This window comes from Xiphophorus hellerii, chromosome 24 (assembly GCF_003331165.1).
Source record: "Xiphophorus hellerii strain 12219 chromosome 24, Xiphophorus_hellerii-4.1, whole genome shotgun sequence".
NCBI classification, from domain to species: Eukaryota; Metazoa; Chordata; class Actinopteri; order Cyprinodontiformes; family Poeciliidae; genus Xiphophorus; species Xiphophorus hellerii.
In genome coordinates, this window is record NC_045695.1 from 17,590,285 (window position 1) to 17,611,782 (window position 21,498).

Below are 21,498 nucleotides of genomic sequence, written 5' to 3' on the forward strand. Positions count from 1 at the left end.
ACTGAGCTTCAGGTTTTCAGCGTCTGACTGAGCTTCAGGTTTTCATCGTCTGACTGAGCTTCAGGTTTTCAGCGTCTGACTGAGCTTCAGGTTTTCAGCGTCTGACTGAGCTTCAGGTTTTCATCGTCTGACTGAGCTTCAGGTTTTCAGCGTCTGACTGAGCTTCAGGTTTTCATCGTCTGACTGAGCTTCAGGTTTTCAGCGTCTGACTGAGCTTCAGGTTTTCAGCGTCTGACTGAGCTTCAGGTTTTCATCGTCTGACTGAGCTTCAGGTTTTCAGCGTCTGACTGAGCTTCAGGTTTTCATCGTCTGACTGAGCTTCAGGTTTTCATCGTCTGACTGAGCTTCAGGTTTTCATCGTCTGACTGAGCTTCAGGTTTTCATCGTCTGACTGAGCTTCAGGTTTTCAGCGTCTGACTGAGCTTCAGGTTTTCATCGTCTGACTGAGCTTCAGGTTTTCATCGTCTGACTGAGCTTCAGGTTTTCATCGTCTGACTGAGCTTCAGGTTTTCATCGTCTGACTGAGCTTCAGGTTTTCAGCGTCTGACTGAGCTTCAGGTTTTCAGCGTCTGACTGAGCTTCAGGCTCCAAACTCTGAGTCCATCAACACCTTGCCGCCCATCACACCCAGACAGGATCTCTGCTCTATTTATAGCCACAGGAGGAAAACCTGACACAACACAACGCTGCTTTTAGTTCCCATTTCAGAGCCACATGCTGCTGTAACTGGTAACACTGGGACCAGTGGAGCGCTGGTACTGATGGCTGAATACTTCAGTCACCGCCTGAAAATACAAACACCAAATAAAATCCATGAATACAGAACAGAACCAGTTTCATCTGCCACTGACTAACGGATCCAATAAAGTTTGTTCTGTGTGAGACCTGGAGGTCCAGATGGAAAAACTAAAGTTTGGTTTGGTGACGTTTCCTCAGTTCAGCTCAGAATATTAATAATAATAATAAAATCTGCAGAAAATGGCTGAATGAAGCTCTAGATGAGTCATAACAGTTAAAATATTCAGAAATTCATCAGAGGAATGTTCTGCTGATCTGACCTGAAGGAAACCAGTGTGATGACATCACCACTTCCTCATGTCACACCGCCATCTGGTGGACAGTGTGAGGCGGTGCTGATGTTTACCTAAAATCATTTTTTATCATCTCTGATCATGAGAGACAATGTGAGAGGATTTTCATCTAGTCTCAAAAATGTAATCTAGACTGAATGTTTTAGGGTTTAACAGTTTGAAATGTCTGATCAGTGCATTTTTATCCAAAGTGTTTTACTTCCAGCTGAAGGTTTTACAGATGATGCACATGGACGGATTTGATGCTGTGAAAACATGAACAGGACAACAACGTATCTGTTAACCATTCTCCTTATTCTGGTCTGAGGCGGAGGAAAACTAGAACCCAGGAGAAAGAAAACAGGAAGCAGAGAGGATTAACCGTCACAAACCTGGAGATGAAGCCGAGAAAACAAAGAAAAGATGGAACAAGGAGCCGATGCAGACGAGGAAACAAATCGCTCTAAAAGTTTCACTCCATCTGATCCTGAAGCTCTAAAGCAGAAAGAGAGCCAGACCCTCCTCTGTGGGAACATTATCTCACACCACCGAGCAGCAACAAAGACTGGGAGCACTGGGAGCACTGGGACGTCCTGCCAGATCCAGCAGCGGGTTTCCCAGCAGCAGACTGAACCTGCAGACTCGTTTCACCTGAAGGTAAAAACTTTAAGTCTCTTCTGCTCTGAATCCTGCTAAAGCTTCCATTCGGTGTGAAATGGCGACGCCTGTGGCCACGGAAGGTAATTACAAGTTAATTCTAGTCTAACGGACAGCTGACGTCACGGTGGCGTAATAACTCCAGAAAACAGTTTCTAGAGAGATTTACAGAGTTTAACTGTCTTCTAACAGCAGGCTGCTGCTAAAATGAGCTTCGAAACATTTGCCCTGATTTCACAGCAGACTGTAATCATTATCAAGAACAACAATATCACTAAAAGCTCTGAAATTAGACTTCACTCATATGCTGCTAGTTAATAAAATATTTTAGACTCATTTACACACAGGTCCAGTTGATGACTTTTATTTAAAGAAAGTTTAAATCCAAAGAATTTGCAAAAGAAAAGATAAAAATAGCCACAATGTTATTGAAATATCAGATTGAGGTTTACACCAGGGGGCGCTGGAGAGCTAGTCGTCCTCACATAGATATTATATTTGCTCTAAAGTTCTGCGAATGCATGATGACGGTGCATATGGTCAGATAATCTCCCCCAGAACGCTGGCTTTGTAATTATTTTAAACTTGAAGCTGCTCCTTTAGTTTCTGTTGCAGCGTTACGTAACGTTTACCGACTGGCTGAGCACGGAGCTGCCAAAAGAAGATTGAAGCCGGACTTTATTCATTAAGATCTCATTAAAATTCCACACTGGTGACACAAACCGTCTATGAAAACAAAACAAGCCTCACACACCAGATCACATGGCTTCACTTCAGATTTACCCACCAAAAGTCACAATATTCCTGTTTCCTGCAGGCATCAGGCTGATGGACGCCGCCGAGCCGCCGCCTGTGGAGGACAGGAAACAGGAAGTTACAGAAGACAAAGGAAGCAAAGGTGAAGGAGGTCCAAACTCCCCAAAGAGCAAGGAAGAGGCTGATGTGGACGACGAGGAGAAGAAAAGCAGCAGCCAGTCCAAGTACAAAACCGTGTCTTACAAGAAGATCCGCAAAGGAAACACGCGGCAGAGGATCGACGAGTTCGAGGCCATGTTTGACTTGTGATGAAGGGCTGGAGGACCGAGGACGGAGCCTGGAGGCGCTCCGCTGCAGATCCACAGAATGTTAGGCGTTTTCAGACTTGGACCGGACCGGACCGGACCCCTCTGCCCTGCACAGATCTCATCCTTACTGCCGTTTTTCTCCTGGAAATTCAGAAAACTGAAACCTGATGTTTTCATTTCCAGCATCTAAAAGTTGATGGGAAACTTCAAATGTTTAATAGAGAAAAGAACTAATATTTGTTAGCGAGTGAATGAAAGTGCAGGACAGAGTGAAACAGTTAATCTAGTCTTTTCTGATTAACGTCTTCAGGTAAATATAGAACATGTTCAACATAACAATTATTTTAAGGAAATAAAATGGCTTCAACATCTGAATAATGTTTAATTAACTGTAATAAAGTTTTTCCAAATTGTTTCTCAGACCTTTGTTGTTTGTGATGATCTCAGTATTTAATATGTATTTTTACATTAGGGAAATTTAATTAAATTAAATGTGAGGATAGTTTTACTCATGTGTTCTTTATTTTATTTTGTGAGTTTAATCTGTTAAACAGTTTTGAATAGTTGCTGAAATGTATAAATTAACCTGGATAAGTATGTTTAGAAAACTATCATTGTAATATTTATGAGAAAGCAAAGTGTGTAATTATATTATTGTGAATAGAAAAGCTTCTGGAGCTCACCGAAGGGTTCAGCATCCAATATGGCTGCAGGCGATAACCGTTTCTCACTGCTTGGGTTGTTGAACTGAAGCTTTTCCACACTTACATCTGTAAAGTCTCTACTCATTAGCATGTTCTTAGCTTTTAAACAGAAAGAAATAGATGATCATAACTGTTATTAACAGAGCTTTCACTTTCAGAACAGATTAAACGCAGCATGTAGCCGCCAAAGCTAGTAAGTAAAGTCAGGTTATAACAAGAAGTTAAAAAATTTGTTTTACATTTTATCATTTGAAAAACGTTCTTGTTTAGAGAGAAAGTTTCTCATTCTAACTAGTTTTATACGAGAAACTTTCTGTTGGTGTTTAAATCTGTCAAATGTTTCTGTGAAACAGGGATTTTAGCACGGCGGCCATATTGGATGCTAAACTGGGGAACGAATTCAACAGCAGGCTCTTTGGGAACTACATTTCCCACAATGCCCTGCTGCTGAGTGAGGTCACGTGGGTCGCAGACGCCGGTGTCAGCAGAGTTTGTTTGACAGCAGCGAACAGCGGATTTAAAGTTTCGTGGTGATTTTCCTGCTCCTCGCTGCTCCTGGACCGAACCTCAGGTCAGTTTGTTAGCGAACCGGAACCTTGAGGGTAAAGTTCTAGTTTCGGCGTCAATTTTAAATGGAAGCGTGTTCTTAAAGGAGAAATTAACTGTTTCCAATGCCGAATGGCTCCGTCTACTTGCTGGGAATCAGTGGGAGAGACAGCCAGAGTGAGAGAAAGTTAAAGTTGTTAAAGTGTTTTTTTGTAGTCATTAGTGAAACTGCTGCTGGTCGTCAGTGTAGTTCATTCTGAGCTGCTTTTATTCCAGTTTTGCTCTAAGTTAGGCGCTTTTCTGCGGCTCCGCTCCAGGCGGTAGTCGGCCATGACTCCGCCGCCGCTGTCCGTTGGAGGAAGAGGAAGAGGAAGGAGCTGATGATGAGGAGGGTGATGATGACATGCAGTTAGCTGGCTGCCCGGCTGGCAGGCGGACGGACCGGAGCGGGACCCGGGCGGAGAGGCTCCAGCATGCCGCGGAGGAAGCAGTCCCACCCGCAGCCGCTCAAAGGTGAGTCTACCTGCGGCTCCGCTCGCGGAAATCCATCCGCGCAATGAGGAAGTGTCTGCCCGGACCGGACCGGACCGGACCGCTGTTGCTCCAGACCGGAGGCTTCAGCTGGGATAAGGGCTGGTCTGACTGGTTGAACTGGTCTGACTGGGCTGGAGGCTCGAACCCCCACCTCCATATCTGCCACTGAGGAAGACTGCTGCTCTTCCTCAGGACGCCTTATCTCATCCTCCTCTCTGCTTCCTGCCTCCACTTCCTGTCCTCCGTCTGCCCCCCCATCCTTCCTGCTCACCAGTCACACCAGTTAGACCAGTGGCAGCTCTGAATATCAGCGTTCCAGTGTATCGACCAGTAAACATCCAGACCCGTTTACTGTGGTTCCGCTGGACCCGGTTCCCCTCAGCTGATCCGAGCAGCAGCAGCAGCACAGGTCTCTCTAACTCCAGAACTCAATCTGACCTCTGACCTCTGGGTCCTGTCTGCAGTCGGGTCCGACCCGAGCGGCTCTGTTCTGGAGAGCGACTTCCTGTTGAGCGGAGACGGAGGGGCTGGTTGGACGGTGGGAGGTTTCCATGGCGACAGGAGCTCCTCTCTGGAGCCCGCAGCACCAGCAGCCTCCGCCGTGCCGACCCTGCTGTGCTGCAAGGCCTGCGGACTGAGCCTGGGTAACAGAATCACTTTATTGGTTTGGACTTTCTCTTCATTTTTATTTATTTTCACGTTTAATTGTTTGTTTATTTCATATTTTGTTCTTTTTTATATATTTTGCTCTTATTTGACTTTTTTGGTTATACTTTTTAAATATTTTATATTGTATATTTCTTTAATTTATGCATAGTTCTTTATTTTCATTTATGAATTTATTTTAAATGATTAAATTTAAATTTTTTTATCTTGTGTTTTAGTAGTTTTAATGTTTGACTACAATCTAGTTTAATTTTGTTTTTCTTTATTTTACTCGAGTTAAGTTTAAATTTTGACAAAGTTTATTTTTCGTCTGACTCGCTCTGCCGTCTTCCTCCAGGTGTGGGTCTGGCTCTGGGGGCGGAGCTTTACTGTCTCACCTGTGAGCAGCGGAGCTCCGCCCCCCGAGCCGTCAGGGGGAGCGGCGCCCCCTGCAGGCTGTTCTCCTGCTCGCTGTGCGCCTTCACCTCGCGTTACTCCAACCACTTGAAGCGTCACATGACCGTCCACGACGGCCGCAAGCCGCACCGCTGCCCCGTCTGCCCTTACGCCTCGGCGCAGCTCGTCAACCTGCAGCGCCACCTGCGCACCCACACAGGGGAGAAACCCTACGGCTGCGCCCAGTGCAGCTACGCCTGCAGCTCCTTGGGCAACCTGCGGAGGCACCAGCGCATGCATGCGCAGGCGGAGCAGAGGAAACCCAAGAGGAGGACGAAGGGCGGAGAAGGTACAGCCTAAGACTTCCAGGCCTACATCTCCCATCATGCAATAGGGTGACCTGCTGCCAGGCGCTCAGGATCAGAGCTGCTTCATGCTGGGCGATCAGAGGAAGAGGAAGTGAGAGAGTTTGTGGGCGGAGCCAGCAATGAAGCTGAACTGATGGAGGGAAACGCCTCACAGCTGCATCAGCTGATGGGGGTCAGTAGGAGTCAGCGGGGGTCAGTAGGAGTCAGTGGGGGTCAGTAGGGGTCAGTAGGAGTCAGTGGGGGTCAGTAGGAGTCAGTGGGGGTCAGTAGGACTCAGTAGGAGTCAGCGGGGGTCAGTAGGAGTCAGTGGGGGTCAGTAGGAGTCAGGAGGAGTCAGTGGGGTCAGTAGGGGTCAGTAGGAGTCAGTGGGGGTCAGTAGGAGTCAGTGGGACTCAGGGGGAGTCAGTGGGGTCAGTAGGAGTCAGTGGGGGTCAGTAGGAGTCAGTGGGGGTCAGTAGGAGTCAGTGGGACTCAGTGGGACTCAGGGGGAGTCAGTGGGGTCAGTAGGAGTCAGTGGGGGTCAGTAGGAGTCAGTAGGAGTCAGTGGGACTCAGGGGGAGTCAGTGGGGTCAGTAGGAGTCAGTGGGGGTCAGTAGGAGTCAGTGGGGGTCAGTAGGAGTCAGTGGGACTCAGTGGGACTCAGGGGGAGTCAGTGGGGTCAGTAGGAGTCAGTGGGGGTCAGTAGGACTCAGTGGGAGTCAGTGGGGGTCAGTAGGACTCAGTGGGAGTCAGTGGGGGTCAGTAGGGGTCAGCAGGGACCCCCCTTGTCAGCGGGGTCAGGCTGTTCACACTGAGCTGTATCTGTATCACAGATGCTCTTAAAGGGCCGGTTGCTCCAGAATGCGTTGATAAAATCTTCCTATCTGATTCAGTGAAGATGAAAAGATGGAAAGGTCTCGTCTCCCTTCAGCTCCTCCAGCGTTTCTTTGTTTTCCCTGGTTTTTATGGAGCTAATTTAAGCTAGCCCTAACCCTCCATTAATAAATGTTATTTCTAATGGCCTTTATCTCTCTGATTTGAATCTCATATTGATCACTCCTCGTATCGATCAGGAAGTTGGCTGAGCAGTAAAAATACCAGCTAGCATCACTTTAGCTTCTCACCATTTTACTGACAATTTGTAATAAACTCTCAATGATGCATTAGCATGACAAACTGCAGACATCTGTTTATTTTCTATTTTAGCATGAATTCCTGTGACAAACTGTGATAGATGTGATGTGGGTCTGTATGTGGGCCCCTGAAAGATCTGAGGCTTTGGTCCCCAGCTAGTCTAGTAGAAACCCTCAGACGGTTTTCCTCTCTGCCGTCATCAGAGCTGCCACTGGGGGCGTCGGAGGACCGCTCCTACCTGCAGCCAGCAGGGGGCGCTGGTGCTAGCTCTGTCTCTGGCTCCGCCCCCGTCCCGCTGTGCACCCTGACCCTGGAGGGGGGGCCAGAGGCCCAACCTGGACAGGTGAGTTCCTGCTACTAACCCTTCTCACTGGGGGGTTTCCATGGCAACAGCAAGCAGCTGAACGCTTTGCATCATGTAACGTTTTCTGAGTTTCTTCTTCTGTGGTTTTTTGGCTGCAGGACAGTAAATTAAGAACCTGCAATAAGTTCTAATTCAGTTCTAGTTTCAAAACTGGAAACGTCGGGAGCGAAACGTGTCCGTCACTTCCACTTCGGTTCTCTTCGTTCTGGAGAAAACTTTTCAGAGACCAGAAATTAAAACCTTTCAGACGATTTCCATCGCTGATTATCAGATGAATTTCTATATCTAATGTCTGTCATAACATTATCATTTAGTTTATAACATCATTTAGTTTATAACATCATTTAGTTTATAACAGTTTAGTTTATAACATCATTTAGTTTATAACAGTTTAGTTTATAACGTCATTTAGTTTATAACAGTTTAGTTTATAACATCATTTAGTTTATAACATCATTTAGTTTATAACAGTTTAGTTTATAACATCATTTAGTTTATAACGTTATTTAGTTTATAACAGTTTAGTTTATAACATCATTTAGTTTATAACGTTATTTAGTTTATAACAGTTAAGTTTATAACATCATTTAGTTTATAATGTTATTTAGTTTATAACATCATTTAGTTTATAACATCATTTAGTTTATAATGTTATTTAGTTTATAACATCATTTAGTTTATAACAGTTTAGTTTATAACATCATTTAGTTTATAACGTTATTTAGTTTATAACAGTTTAGTTTATAACATCATTTAGTTTATAATGTTATTTAGTTTATAACATCATTTAGTTTATAACAGTTTAGTTTATAACGTCATTTAGTTTATAATGTTATTTAGTTTATAACATCATTTAGTTTATAACATAATTTAGTTTATAACAGTTTAGTTTATAACATCATTTAGTTTATAACAGTTTAGTTTATAACATCATTTAGTTTATAACATCATTTAGTTTATAACAGTTTAGTTTATAACATCATTTAGTTTATAACAGTTTAGTTTATAACATCATTTAGTTTATAACATCATTTAGTTTATAACGTCATTTAGTTTATAACAGTTTAGTTTATAACGTCATTTAGTTTATAACATCATTTAGTTTATAACATCATTTAGTTTATAACGTCATTTAGTTTATAACAGTTTAGTTTATAACGTCATTTAGTTTATAACAGTTTAGTTTATAACGTCATTTAGTTTATAACATCATTTAGTTTATAACAGTTTAGTTTATAACATCATTTAGTTTATAACAGTTTAGTTTATAACATCATTTAGTTTATAACAGTTTAGTTTATAACATCATTTAGTTTATAATAGTTTAGTTTATAACATCATTTAGTTTATAACAGTTTAGTTTATAACATCATTTAGTTTATAACAGTTTAGTTTATAACGTCATTTAGTTTATAACAGTTTAGTTTATAACGTCATTTAGTTTATAACATCATTTAGTTTATAACAGTTTAGTTTATAACATCATTTAGTTTATAACAGTTTAGTTTATAACATCATTTAGTTTATAACAGTTTAGTTTATAACATCATTTAGTTTATAATAGTTTAGTTTATAACATCATTTAGTTTATAACATCATTTAGTTTATAACAGTTTAGTTTATAACATCATTTAGTTTATAACAGTTTAGTTTATAACATCATTTAGTTTATAACAGTTTAGTTTATAACGTCATTTAGTTTATAACAGTTTAGTTTATAACGTCATTTAGTTTATAACGTCATTTAGTTTATAACATCATTTAGTTTATAACGTCATTTAGTTTATAACAGTTTAGTTTATAACGTCATTTAGTTTATAACATCATTTAGTTTATAACAGTTTAGTTTATAACATCATTTAGTTTATAACAGTTTAGTTTATAACGTCATTTAGTTTATAACAGTTTAGTTTATAACGTCATTTAGTTTATAACATCATTTAGTTTATAACATCATTTAGTTTATAACGTCATTTAGTTTATAACAGTTTAGTTTATAACGTCATTTAGTTTATAACAGTTTAGTTTATAACATCATTTAGTTTATAACGTCATTTAGTTTATAACATCATTTAGTTTATAACAGTTTAGTTTATAACATCATTTAGTTTATAACAGTTTAGTTTATAACATCATTTAGTTTATAACAGTTTAGTTTATAACATCATTTAGTTTATAACAGTTTAGTTTATAACATCATTTAGTTTATAACAGTTTAGTTTATAACATCATTTAGTTTATAACAGTTTAGTTTATTACATTATAATTTAATTGATGACATCAGAATATCTGATCAGACTCCGGTGTCTCTTGTTCTCCTGGCCGGCTGATATTTTTCTCTCTCATTATTTTTGTGTCTTCCAGTATTCTGTTGTACCAGATTGACCTTTGACCTGGTGCTTCTGGTTCCAGGTTCTCCCTGCTGGGGCCCGGCGGCGGCCCAGGGCGGCCCCCCGGCGCCCCTTGCCGCCCCGTCGCCCCGCCCCGGAGAAACCCCACGGCTGCCCGCACTGCGCCTACGCCTCCTCCCACCTGGACAACCTGCGGCGCCACCTGCGGGTTCACACGGGCGAGAAGCCGTTCCGCTGCGCGTCCTGCAGCTACGCCTGCGGCAACCTGGCCAACCTGCGGCGCCACCAGCGCATCCACTCGGGCGCCAAGCCGTTCCGCTGCGCCGTCTGCGGCCATCGCTGCAACCAGAGCATGAACCTGAAGCGCCACATGCTGCGCCACACGGGCCGCAAGCCGCACGCCTGCGCCCGCTGCGGCTACGCCACCGCCCACTGGGACAACTACAAGCGCCACCAGAGGAAGCACGCTGCCGGGGGCGTCCGGGGGCCCGGGGCCCCGGACGCCCCCGCGGGTCACCATGTCACCTCAGACGGCCAGCTGCTGTAAGTCAGAGCCGCTTCTCCGCAAACACCGCAGTGCCTGGACCAGACAGGAAGCCGCTCCCCAACTTCCTGCCTCCCAACAATACAAACGCTGTCTTACCCTGATTTTAAAAGCTGCACTCTGTACTGCACTGATTCAAATGGACTCAGGTCAGAGGGAAACTCAGGTGTGCTGCTGCACTGACTGCTTGAAAACAGCATTCATGTTTCTACACTGAACTTCCTCTAAATGTTGATTTTCTGAAGATGATTTCTAATTTTCTGCTTTAATTCGCTGATGTATTTTCTTACTGCGCCGCCTGACTTCCTGTCTGCTGAGGTCATTTCCTGCCAAATAGTGAAACTTTAATCGTCGACAGTGAAAAATGTTTGGAGCCACTTTCAGCTCATTAATAAATCAACTTTACAAATTTCAGTTTTATTCAGTTTGAGCTTGAAAATGTTAGCAGCTGCTTGGTTCTGTCTAAATTCTGGAATAAAAGTTAAAAACCATTTTGATCATTTTGATCTGTTCACATAAACATTCATTCAAACGGTTAAGTTTATGATTTATTTATTGAAGAAGCAAATTAATGAGGTTTGAGGAGAAACTCCTGGTGTTGTGGTTCGGGGTCCTTTGGTTCTTCTTTCTGGGTTTTTCTGTGCATACACTCACCTTTTACGACAGATGGCGCCATACTCACCTGACTGGAGTGTGTGTGTAGACCGTCATCAAGCACACCTGAACCTGATCAACTCATCAGCGGCGTGTACTAAAGGAGGCTTCTGCCAGTCCTTCAGCGCCCGAGTGTTGGCCAGTAACGGTACCGCTGAGCCTCCTAGAGCTAGCCTCTGATCCTTCCTCGTTGATCTGAATCCTCGTTGATCTGAATCCCCCAGTGACTTTTCCTGTTGTTTTTGCCTTCAGGTTTTTCCCCGGAGAAGCCCTTACAGATCCTGTCTGTTTCTCTGATCGAGTTTCCCCTCGTGACGCCGGGGGTCCTACCCACTGGTTGCCCGAGTTCCCAGACTCACCTCCTCCGTCTGACTACAAGTTCCCCCCCGGATTCCACAACTGGCAGTTGCACCGCTCCTTTGTCCGCGCCGAGTCCGAGCCTACCTGTCCGCCCTCCGACCCAATCCTCTGTTTTCCTCCTGGACACCAGCCGTCAAGCACCGGACCACCTGGACCACTTAAGAGACTAAGACTCCGAACCTTCCAGTAAACTCTCCTAGACCTCGAACCACAAGTAAGCTCCGTTTACTTTGTTCTGTGACTTTCCCGTTTCCGACAACCCTGAACTCACCATTCTGCTCTGCCTCTTTAGAGAGCCGATCGCTCCGTGAACCCGTTTCCTCCTGGACCAGACCAGAGCTCCCACTACCTTCGCTTGCCGTGTTACAATAAACCAATTGTTACCGTATATACTTCTCCTGAATTGTGTTCTGCATGTGGGTCTGAAAATAGTAAATCCATCATGACACCTGGAGGAAGAAATGATTTTTTATTAACACTTTTTAGATCTGCGACTTTTTTGATTTGGATCAATTTGAAAGTCATTAAAACCAAATTATTTTAAAATCCTTTTTGATTGACTTTTGATTTCCTAGTGATTAACCTTTGTGTGTTGAGGCTGGTTTCCATGGAGACAGGCCTCCATGTTGTGTTTCAGTGACAAGAAGAAGAATTGAATGCAAAACAAACTAAAACGATAAAGTGAGTTTTCCAGCTTCAGTGGTTTGTTGTTTCTGTTTCTCTAAGAAAATAACCTCAACTTCCTGTTTCTGCTGAGGAAACACCTGGCGGCCCGCCCAAACCCGCCCGTCCTGGGAGGCGGCCATGTTGGTTCCTCCTGGAGCAGAGATGACTCCGGGCCTGGCTGACCCGGGACCGGCAGGAGGCCGGAGGTCCTTCCCCGAGGTTCTGCTGAGGCCGAGCCGGGCCGACCGACCGACCGGCCCGGCTCGGCTCGGCTCGGCTCGGCTGCAGCTGTGAAGTGAGCGTGCTCAGTGGGCCGTGACATCATCACCACATGGCTGCGCCGCATGCAAAGCAGCAGGAAGGTTCTGTTTGACTCCGAGCTGCAGAATCACAGCAGGACGAGCCGCAGAGCAGCGCAGTCATGGGCAAGGTGAGTGACCTCTGACCTCTGCTGCTTTACTGTGATGCCGCCCGTTTCCAGGTTCTTTGGTACCAGCAGAGCCGCTGTAGAACTTTTGGCTTCCTCGATTTCTCCAGATTAACTCGCGGCCGAAGCTTTTCCCCGGAGACATCGTGGAATATCCCAGGAACAAATACTTCTCTCATTTTGGGATCTACTTCGGGGAACGGGACGGCGTTCCCTATGTGGCTCACCTGACCTGCAGAGGTCAGCTGCTTTCAGATCCATGATTTCTGTAGAAAATGTTTGAATCTGAAACATTTCCTGTTTGTTTCCTGCTGATTGAAGGAAGCTGAAAATGTTTCCATCAACGTTTCAGGATCAGAGGAAGACGAGGTTTTCCTCCTGAAGCTGCAGAAACCAGAAGTTTATTAGATGATTTCTGCCGTCCTCTTCTCACTAAAATCAGTTTGAGGAAGATTTTATTGGGCAGCAGAGACAGTGACCCTCTATGGGTTAGAACGGCCTAGTCAAAGCCTAAAACAGGTTCCGGTCTGAATGAATCCATGTTGGATTTCTCTGTTTCTGATTTACTCTGCTTTCATTTGCCAACATTCGCCAGACGCCGACACAAAGATCCCGCTGTTCGGCCGCGCCCTGAGGTCAGAGGTCAAGCTGGATCCTCTGGAGCTGCTGGGGAGTCAATACAAGGTAAAGCAGAGCTGGGGCCGCGGCGCCGGGCCGTCCGCGGCCCCAGACTGACCCCGTTTGGGCCTGCAGGTCAGCAACATGCTGGACGAGTCGCACTCCCCCAGAGACTTCCACTCGGTGGTGAAGCCCGCCATCGAGGACATGCTGGGCCGAGATGTGACCTTTGATATCCTGTTCCACAACAGCGAGCACCAGGCCACACTATTCAGATACGGAGTCAAAAAGTCCCAGCAGGTAAGCGGAAGGGGTGGGGCTTAAATAACTGGGCGGGGCCTCGGTGGGCGGGGCATAACGTCTCTGTGTCTCTGGTAGATTGAAGTTGTCTACAAACACATCATGCCGTCCTGGAAGAAGCTGTTTGAGGAGAAGAAGCTGTGAGCCGTTCTGCCACTAGAGGGAGCCGTCTCCTCATGTCTGCCTGAACCCTCACTTCCAACCTCGTCCTTCCACTAAACTTTCACACGCTTTACAAATACTGCTCCTCTCCTCTTCTGTCCACTCGTGGTCCGTTCTCCGACTGAATTTTAAAAAATTGAATATTAATCACATTGTTGCAGAGAAAGTAATTTTTGTCTTCCAGATTAAAATCATGATGTCAGATTTTTTAATTTCCAGGATTTTTCAAAAGTTTCTTTGAATTTTTCTGGACTGTAGCATATCCAGATTTTCTTTAAAGGTTTTGTTTTACATTTTTAAAACATTTTTCTATCTGTAAACATGCATTTTCTTCTTTTTAAAATGATTTGTAAGGTCTTGATAATGTTTCTTTAAACTGACACATTAAAATCTCAAATTCTCCATGTTGAAGCTGAAATCTAAACACCATGAATAATTAATGACAGAATATTAATAAGTGTTGATCAGCATAAAGCTTCCTGTTTACATTCTGAGCAGATGTAAAATAATATTTGATTAAAAGTCAAATTGAATCATAAAGACTTTGGTGTTTTATTTTGAACTCTTTAGTTTTATTCTCTTTGCTTCTTTTTCTCCTTCCTGTTTTTCTTTCAACTTGTTTCCTTCCTTCCAAACATTTCTCTGGTTTTCATGAGGAAAACCTGACACGTAACTTTCCTCCTGTTCCTGCGTCACAGTTTGGGCGCCGGCGGCCCGTGCATCTCTCTCAGCCACGATATCAGGATGTTGTTGGTCTCGGCCGGTTTGTCCATCTGGGTCCAGTGTCCGCTGTCCTCGATGTGTCCTCTGCTCAGGTTGGGGACCTGCAGGGAAACACGGACCTGTGACCTCCTGACCCGCCGGCTCCTCGCCGCCGCTTTCCGGACGCGCCGCTTACCAGATCCTCCATGCCGTCAGACATCGCCGGCAGCAGGACGGGATCTTTCCCCGCCGTCACCATCAGCGCCGGCACGGCGACCTGGAAACAACATGGCGGCGTCAGGAACAGCAGGAACCAAAACCCCTCAGACCGGGAGGAGTCCGGTTCCGGTTCCGGTCCGGTCCCGGTTTTAGATGGTTCCCGGCTCCAGCACACCTGCAGCTCATCCACCTGATGAGACTCCAGGTGAGAGGAAGCAGGAAAACTTCTGGTGGAGAAACTGAAGTGTGATTCATTGGAAAAGGTAAAAAAGCTGAAAATCTTCATGTTTCGTTCAGGTTCCATCAGGACGTCGAATCTGATGGTTTTAAGGTCAATAAATGACCAAATGAACATAAGTTATTGTAAACTTAATGACTCGGACTATAAACTGACTTTATTTTGAAGCTCAGGAAGGTTTGGATCAAAAAAAGTTATTGATTTAATGTCAGGAGATGAAAAATGCTCAAGTTTCCCCTCTGGACCTCTGAACCGGAACATCTTCAGAACTCTGTAGGACTCTGGAAGTGTCTGCTGTGTTTTAGGATAAACTGAGTCTATGGGATGTAAATGAATGCTTTGCATGTGAATTGTTTGGGATCATTTATCACACTCTTTACTTCCTCTTCAGCGTAGAAGCGCTGCAGTGTGTGTGTCCAAGCTTTCTGTCAGCCTGGAGGTCATCGGTGTGAAGCAGCAGAGACTCCAGCTGCTCCAGTCGGTCACCAACCTTCCCAGTGGGCTGTGAACACATCCACTTCCAGTTGGCCTGGTTGTTCCGGTACCAGTTCAGCGGTCCCCTGTTACCCAACATGGAGGAGAAACTTCAGGCTTCAGTGGATCCAGTTCATCCTAAAATCTCTGGACTTTGACTGAGCCTCACCTGAAGCCGCTCCCTCTGAACCGACCGACGTAGTAGCGCAGGTCGGCCTCCGTTAGCATGGAGCTGCGAGGAATCTGCTGTGGCAGACCCACAAACAGCCCGCCTGGGGAAACGGACCCGACCAATCAGCACGGACCCAACAGGAACCCATCGTTGACCTTTAACCTGACCCTTAAACTGGCAGACGTCCTCACCTCGAGCGCAGACCCCCGACGTTCTGAGAGTCGGTCGACCTGCCTGAGGAAACACGTGTGATCAGAGCTGATGGTTCTGTCCTGACCCGACTCTGCCGGTCTGGTTCTACTCACGGCTTCACGGCCGCTGGAGAAGAAAATGTTGAACGTTCTCTCCAAGTCGTTCTCCAGCTCGGCCTCGGCTACGCCCTGGAACAAAAACCGTCTGAAAGCTTTCGTCCTGACTGCAGGTGGAGCTTCAAGTTCTTCTAAAGTCGGTTTTCTAAAACCTTCCAGAACTTTCTTCTGTTCAACTGAGAAGAAACCATCAAACTGAACAACAACTGGGATCTACTTTACTGTCACACAGCCAAAGGAAACAGAACAAAGTCGTTCAGGGAGGAAAAATGTCCCAAAGCCAATATCAGCTGAACGTAAAATAGGTTGAAATCATTTAGAGCAGATTAAAATAGTCCTGATGGAAACATTTAAATGCCTGTTGATGCTCAGCATCATGTTTTCATTAGTTTAATTCAGTTTAATTTATATTAAAATGACAGCGTAGTTCATATCAAACTACACAATCTGGGTCCTAAACTATTTATTTCAATACTAGTAAATCCAGCCACTCCAATTCATTCACTTCCAGCTCAACACAGATGTAGGAAATCAATGAATTGGTAAAAAGTCTTTTGGTTCTGACACTAAAGTTCTTTCAATCTTCAGCCGTTTATCGGATAAGAAACGGGTCTTCCTCCACCAGACTATAACTCAACTCGTTAAAGTCACAATTGCAGATATTTATTGTTTTGTGCGTTGAAAGCTGAAATGTTGTTGGGAAGAACTGGTCTAGATCCAGTTCTGGTTCTCCCAGTGAAGCAGAGACTTACTGGTTTTTGGAAGTAAATCTGGTAGTCAAAAGCGGGCAGAGCCTTCAGTTTCTCTGAAGCCGGTTTGGACGGGTCCGGTGGGAACAGGGGAGTGTTCAGAGACGCTACGGCCCTTCACAAAAACGACATATTTCACTTGAACTTCCAAATATGGCTAAACGTCAGTAACTCTGACATTTTACCTGATTCTCTCTGGAAAATACCGGGCCATAGTCCAAACCAGGGCGCCGCCCCAGTCGTGACCCACCAGGGTGACCTGTGGAATGGACTTGGAGGACCAGAAGGACAAGTCACCTGTGATGAACACTTTCCTTTGGCTCATTTATTTCTTACCATTTTGTCCATGAAGGAGATCAGATCCTGCAGACAGAAATGTGTAAAAGTCTCCAGATTGAATTCTGTCACATTTGAACATGTTGCTGAGTTCAGACCTGGCAAAGCTTCTCCTGGGAATATTCCTCTATGTCTGCAAGGGAACATTTCCCAATCATCAAACTATAAACACTGAGTTTCAGGGTTGTATTTGTGTGTGTGCCCACCAGGGGGTGCTGTGGATTCGCCGTATCCCTTCATGTCCAGAGCCAGAACCCTGAACCCGGCGGCAGCCAGAGCCGGAATCTGCCAGAGAGGAAGCAGGTGTGAAAACGGCGACACGTCACCACCGCCGCCGCCGCCGCACCGGCAGGCTCACCTGGTACCGCCAGGAGTACCAGCTCTCTGGGAAGCCGTGGCACAGCAGAACCGGCGGCCCAGAGCCCATCTCCACGTAGTGGGTCCGAACACCAGGCTGAAATCACAGCACTAATTATTCTGTCTCTCTGGGCAGGATGGCTGGCTGGCAGAGGACGGTCGTTACTCTGAGGGTGACGTATCCATGAGACACCTGGTCAGGGCAGCAGGTGATGGGACGACTCTCTGCTCCCACCGCCTGCAACAAACCAGCTGACGTCACAAAGACTCGGGTCCTTCCTGTCAAAGGTCAGTGTAATATGAAAACTGTCACAGATAATGTTGGACGTTTCCCATCGTCTCATTGCAGCCAGAAATGTCAGTGAATTTAGTTGAATGGTTTATGTGAACAGTTGTACAAATTCAGTGAGTTTGAATTTTCTTACACTTGACTCATTTCTAAACAATGCATATCGTTCAGACGTGTTACCACTGTGTCGGTATCTAGAACAAGACTTGAACTGTTCCCTGGAGGGTCCATCTTACATCTCCAGCATCCAGACGACTTCTGGGAAAACGTTTGATGGTCAGGTGAGATAAAAATTCACATCTCTTGTCTTTCCAACCCAAGAACAATGTGCAGGTTGCAACACAGAGACAGGAAGAAAGATGCATGAGTGGATTTCCTTAGGCCACGCCCCCCACTGCTGCCTGACCTTCCTGTGGAACCAGGTGATGAAAACACCTGCAGCCACATTTAAGGGAGGAGAGACTCTCCACTCAGACCGCTTCAAACTCAGTCTGTCCTGGTGTTGGCGGGTCAGGGAGCATTCACACTGGGTCAGAGTCCAGTTGGTCTCAGTGCGGTTCTGATGGAGGTCGATTGACGTTGAGCAGAAATGATGGCCACCAGCGAGGTTAGAGTTAGCTGGAGCGCTATGCCTCAGATGAGCCTCTGTTGGCGTTTACAGCCATGTCTAGTTCATACAGGCCTGAGTCCACTTTGGAATGGCCCTGTGGACCCATCATACCTCAACAACTCTATGCATCCAGTCATTGAGCCCTGAATGATCAACTGGTTTCATATCCATGTTGCATCATCAGGAAACGGCTGCTGAGAGAACAGAACCTCTAACGGCGTGGCCGTCCCTGTGTCCTCCGAAAACCTTTGACCCAGTCGCCATGTAGAGAATCCGAACTCCACACGGTGAGAGCTGTTGCTCAGGCCAAGAAGGGTCTGGACCCCAGAACCTTCTTGGCCTGAGGAAAGACCTTTAAGACGAGCGGGATGCAACGGCTCAGCAGAATCTCCAGCCACTAGTGGACATGAGGAGACGACGACCTGAAGCTGCAGCAGAAGCTCAACAAGTCATGATGTGAACAACCATCCTGCTGCTTCAATCATGATGGATCATAATCCTGATTATGATCCATCATGATCAATCATGACATAGAACGGTATTGTGAAATTATGTTCCATAAATTTCACCCAACATTTTAATTAGTATTATTAGAGTCTTTCAGTATTATTGTGGATTAAAGAAAAACATCGTTGACTAGGGAGCTTCTGGCTGCTATTGGTTAACTGGTTAACGATTTAACTATTTAAACTGATTAACTGTTTAACTATTTTAACTGATTAACTGTTTAACTATTTAACTGATTAACTGATTAACTGTTTAACTATTTAACTGTTTAACTATTTAACTGATTAACTGAACCTGAACTCCAGTGAAGTGGGCCAGTTTCCTCAGGGCAACCTCCAGGTTCTCCACCAGGACGGCCTCCATCCCTGCCTTCTCAGCTGCCTTCACGCTCTCCTGGTCCACATCCAGCCACAGAGCCTGAAGGGTTGGACGGGTTCAGCTGCTGCGTCAGGACTCAGCTGTTGCGTGGCTCTTAAAGGGACACCGCCCACCTGCTGTGATGGGATCCCCAGCTGGTCCAAAGCAGAGTTGAACATGGCGACCTCTGGCACTCTGTGACCTGAACGGCAGGACTGGAGGACCAGGTCAAAGTTGGAACCCAGGAGACAGAGGAGCTGAGCCGGGCGGTCTCCGGAGGCGCTGTCGTCTAGCCAGTGATTGGCCAGGACTGCGGTCAGCACTCCTTTAAATCAAAGTTTAAAATAAACTGACAAACTGCATGAAAAGCTGCTGGTTGTCTGGCAGCTGTGTTCACTTTGTTACCGTGGTAACGCAGACTCGCAGACGTTTTCAGCACAATATCCCGAACGTCCATCGTGGCCGTTCTGACCTCCTCCAGCAGACGGCCGACGCACCAATCAGACGGCGGCTCCACGCCTCTGACCTCAGCTTGTTTCGCGCATTCGGCTTTAAACGTCGGGATCATCTGGAAACACCGTTTAGTTAGTGACCTGGTTAAAAGTGACAGCAGGGTGTTAACAAGCAGACCCACCTGATTCAGAGTCACTTGGCCTCTTTCTGCCTGAATCAAAGCTCCTTCGCTTTGAGACGCCACACTGGACAGAAACCCTCTGAGGAAACAACCAAAAACCATCCAGGAGGAACAAAGGAGCAAAACAGGAGAATTTAGTTCTGCTGCAAAGTCACCAAGAACAAACGTTTGGAAAATGTTCCAAACTTTGTGACTCCAGAAAACCAGAGGGATGATTGATTGATTGATTGATTGATTGATTGAAAGTCTGGATCTGTCTTGTTTATCCAAGTGACTCAGTTTTTCTACTGATGCAGGTTTTTCAGGTCAGGCATCATTTCCTGTCCAGACACTCAGCTACAGGTGATCAATCATTTATTGATTGATTATCTGGAGTCCCCAGACCTTCATCTCTAACTGAACTTTCAAATAACTTTTAATCAAAACTCCAGACTTTGTTTGATTTTTATTCATCTTGTGGTTTGATCGACTCGCTTTCTACTTTTTAGACGTTTGGTTTGGTGAAGAACTTTGATCTGCAGTGGAGGACAAACTGTTTATATAGATAAATGATTGATTGATTGATTAATATGTGCACTGATCCTGGTCTGACCATGTGCAACGCTGTCTGACCAACCTGTGCAATGCTAAAACCTGCAGCATAAACAACACAAATGACTCTGGAAATAATCAGTTATTAATTTCAGAGCTGTCACATTGTAGCTCCAATAATCATAGATAACAATAATAATAAATGTTTTTATTTTCTACTGGATCCGACTGAATTTTTCTGCTTCCTGTTTTTCAGTGCTGTCAGCTGATGGCAGTCTCACCGCGGCAGATTGTGCAGCTCCTCCAGTTTGTGGAAAACCCCGGCGGGTCTTGACGGAACGACAACGCCCCAGAAGTTGAACAGAACCGCTTTCTTCGCCGCCATCGGACCTGGAAGCTGCAGGCTGCTGATCTGGAAACCCTGCAGTTTGTGTGCAGCTGCAGCAGTGGGGTAGTTATCAGTGGGGGTAGTTAGTGTTGCCCTCTGGACTCACTGACGCCGTTGCTCCGCCCACTGGGCGCGCTCAGTCATGCTCAGTCATGCTTGGCTCACATGAGTCTTGTTCACACTGCAAACCTTTTTTTGTTTGAGTTATTGTAACTTTTCTTTTTGTAACAACAAAATCTCCATGGTAGAAACACAAACGTGTCTAATAACGTCTAAAAAATGAAACCTAGATCCCTGAAACAGGAAATGATGCAGTTTATTTACTGAACATATTTAGAACATTTTGAATATATTTTCTTTTGAAAACTCTGCAACAGATTCTTATTTGTTAAATTGTTCTAATGATTGTTGTTCCTGTGGTAAATGTGTGGTAGGTTATTATTTCTAGGAAGTCAGAAGGGCAGCTTGTTCTGTCCAGAACCGCTTTGTACTGGACTGGTTCTGTTGACTGCAATTCAACCCACAGTTCTGGAAATCTGCACTTTGCTCCTGCTGTTTGTTTCTGGACAGCTACGATGGGCTGGTATGAGGCAAAATCTTACCTGCACAAAACAAGTTTATGGATGCAGAAAACAACTGGAGCTCCAGAGTAACTTGGTTTTCTTTTCTGTTTAGGAGGTTTTGGTACAAACAAAGCCCGACGTTTTCTCCGTCTGCTGACGAACCCAGCAGAAACTCCCAGCAGAAACTCTCAGGTTTTCTGAAACTTTTTCAGCCTCTCAAGTTGCTGTGGAAACATTTTTGCCACCTCTTTTTTGAGTTTACTGAGGTCAGCAGATATTTGTTTCTGCAGTTTCCTTTGTTCCACCACAACATTTCAAACAGGCTGAGGTCGGCTGGACTTTGACTAGGACGTTGCAGCTCTAATTCTTTTCTGTTCCAGACATTCTGTTGAAAACCTGCTGCCATGTTTGGGATCATTGTTCTGTCGGTTGGAGCCGCTGCTCTTTGACTCTAACCATCATCATTCCTCCACCGCCGTGCCTCACTGTTGGTCTGAGGTGGAAACCAAAACCCACAAAAT

At 45.2% G+C, this 21,498-nt stretch overlaps 3 protein-coding genes across 14 annotated transcripts; 2 read left to right on the plus strand and 1 right to left on the minus strand.

Annotated features, from left to right (window-relative positions):
* Positions 1–3,310: 3,310 nt before the first annotated feature.
* Positions 3,311–11,916, plus strand: LOC116715606 (zinc finger protein 513-like). Of its 12 annotated transcripts, none has more exons than XR_004338208.1 (8): positions 3,311–4,066; positions 4,318–4,554; positions 5,040–5,219; positions 5,579–5,965; positions 7,301–7,440; positions 9,874–10,355; positions 11,023–11,158; positions 11,263–11,280. XR_004338208.1 is itself a non-coding variant. In XM_032556085.1 (8 exons), the coding sequence occupies exons 2-8, from the start codon at positions 4,515–4,517 to the stop codon at positions 11,558–11,560; spliced, it is 1,491 nt and encodes a 496-aa protein (XP_032411976.1). In that variant the 5' UTR covers positions 3,311–4,066; positions 4,318–4,514; the 3' UTR covers positions 11,561–11,916. The 12 variants fall into 12 exon arrangements, 11 of the variants coding, with proteins under 11 accessions (XP_032411976.1, XP_032411973.1, XP_032411978.1 ...); XM_032556085.1 differs by lacking the exon at positions 11,023–11,158 and having other exon boundaries at positions 9,874–10,276; positions 10,313–10,355; positions 11,263–11,916; XM_032556082.1 differs by lacking the exon at positions 11,023–11,158 and adding an exon at positions 11,663–11,758 and having other exon boundaries at positions 11,263–11,584.
* Positions 11,917–12,041: 125 nt separating this feature from the next.
* plaat1l (phospholipase A and acyltransferase 1-like) lies at positions 12,042–14,076 on the plus strand. Its single transcript, XM_032556092.1, has 5 exons — positions 12,042–12,466; positions 12,547–12,703; positions 13,059–13,147; positions 13,217–13,381; positions 13,460–14,076. The coding sequence occupies exons 1-5, from the start codon at positions 12,458–12,460 to the stop codon at positions 13,523–13,525; spliced, it is 486 nt and encodes a 161-aa protein (XP_032411983.1). The 5' UTR covers positions 12,042–12,457; the 3' UTR covers positions 13,526–14,076.
* Positions 14,077–14,091: 15 nt separating this feature from the next.
* Positions 14,092–20,529, minus strand: ephx2 (epoxide hydrolase 2, cytoplasmic). The gene is made up of 18 exons (XM_032556079.1): positions 20,308–20,529; positions 19,496–19,574; positions 19,267–19,429; positions 18,996–19,186; positions 18,799–18,921; positions 17,265–17,336; positions 17,100–17,195; positions 16,948–17,026; positions 16,840–16,874; positions 16,742–16,768; positions 16,591–16,676; positions 16,409–16,520; positions 15,654–15,728; positions 15,540–15,582; positions 15,346–15,448; positions 15,193–15,262; positions 14,442–14,522; positions 14,092–14,367 (listed from the first exon to the last, which is right to left on the minus strand). The coding sequence occupies exons 1-18, from the start codon at positions 20,409–20,411 to the stop codon at positions 14,236–14,238; spliced, it is 1,671 nt and encodes a 556-aa protein (XP_032411970.1). The 5' UTR covers positions 20,412–20,529; the 3' UTR covers positions 14,092–14,235.
* Between the last annotated feature and the right edge of the window lie 969 nt (positions 20,530–21,498).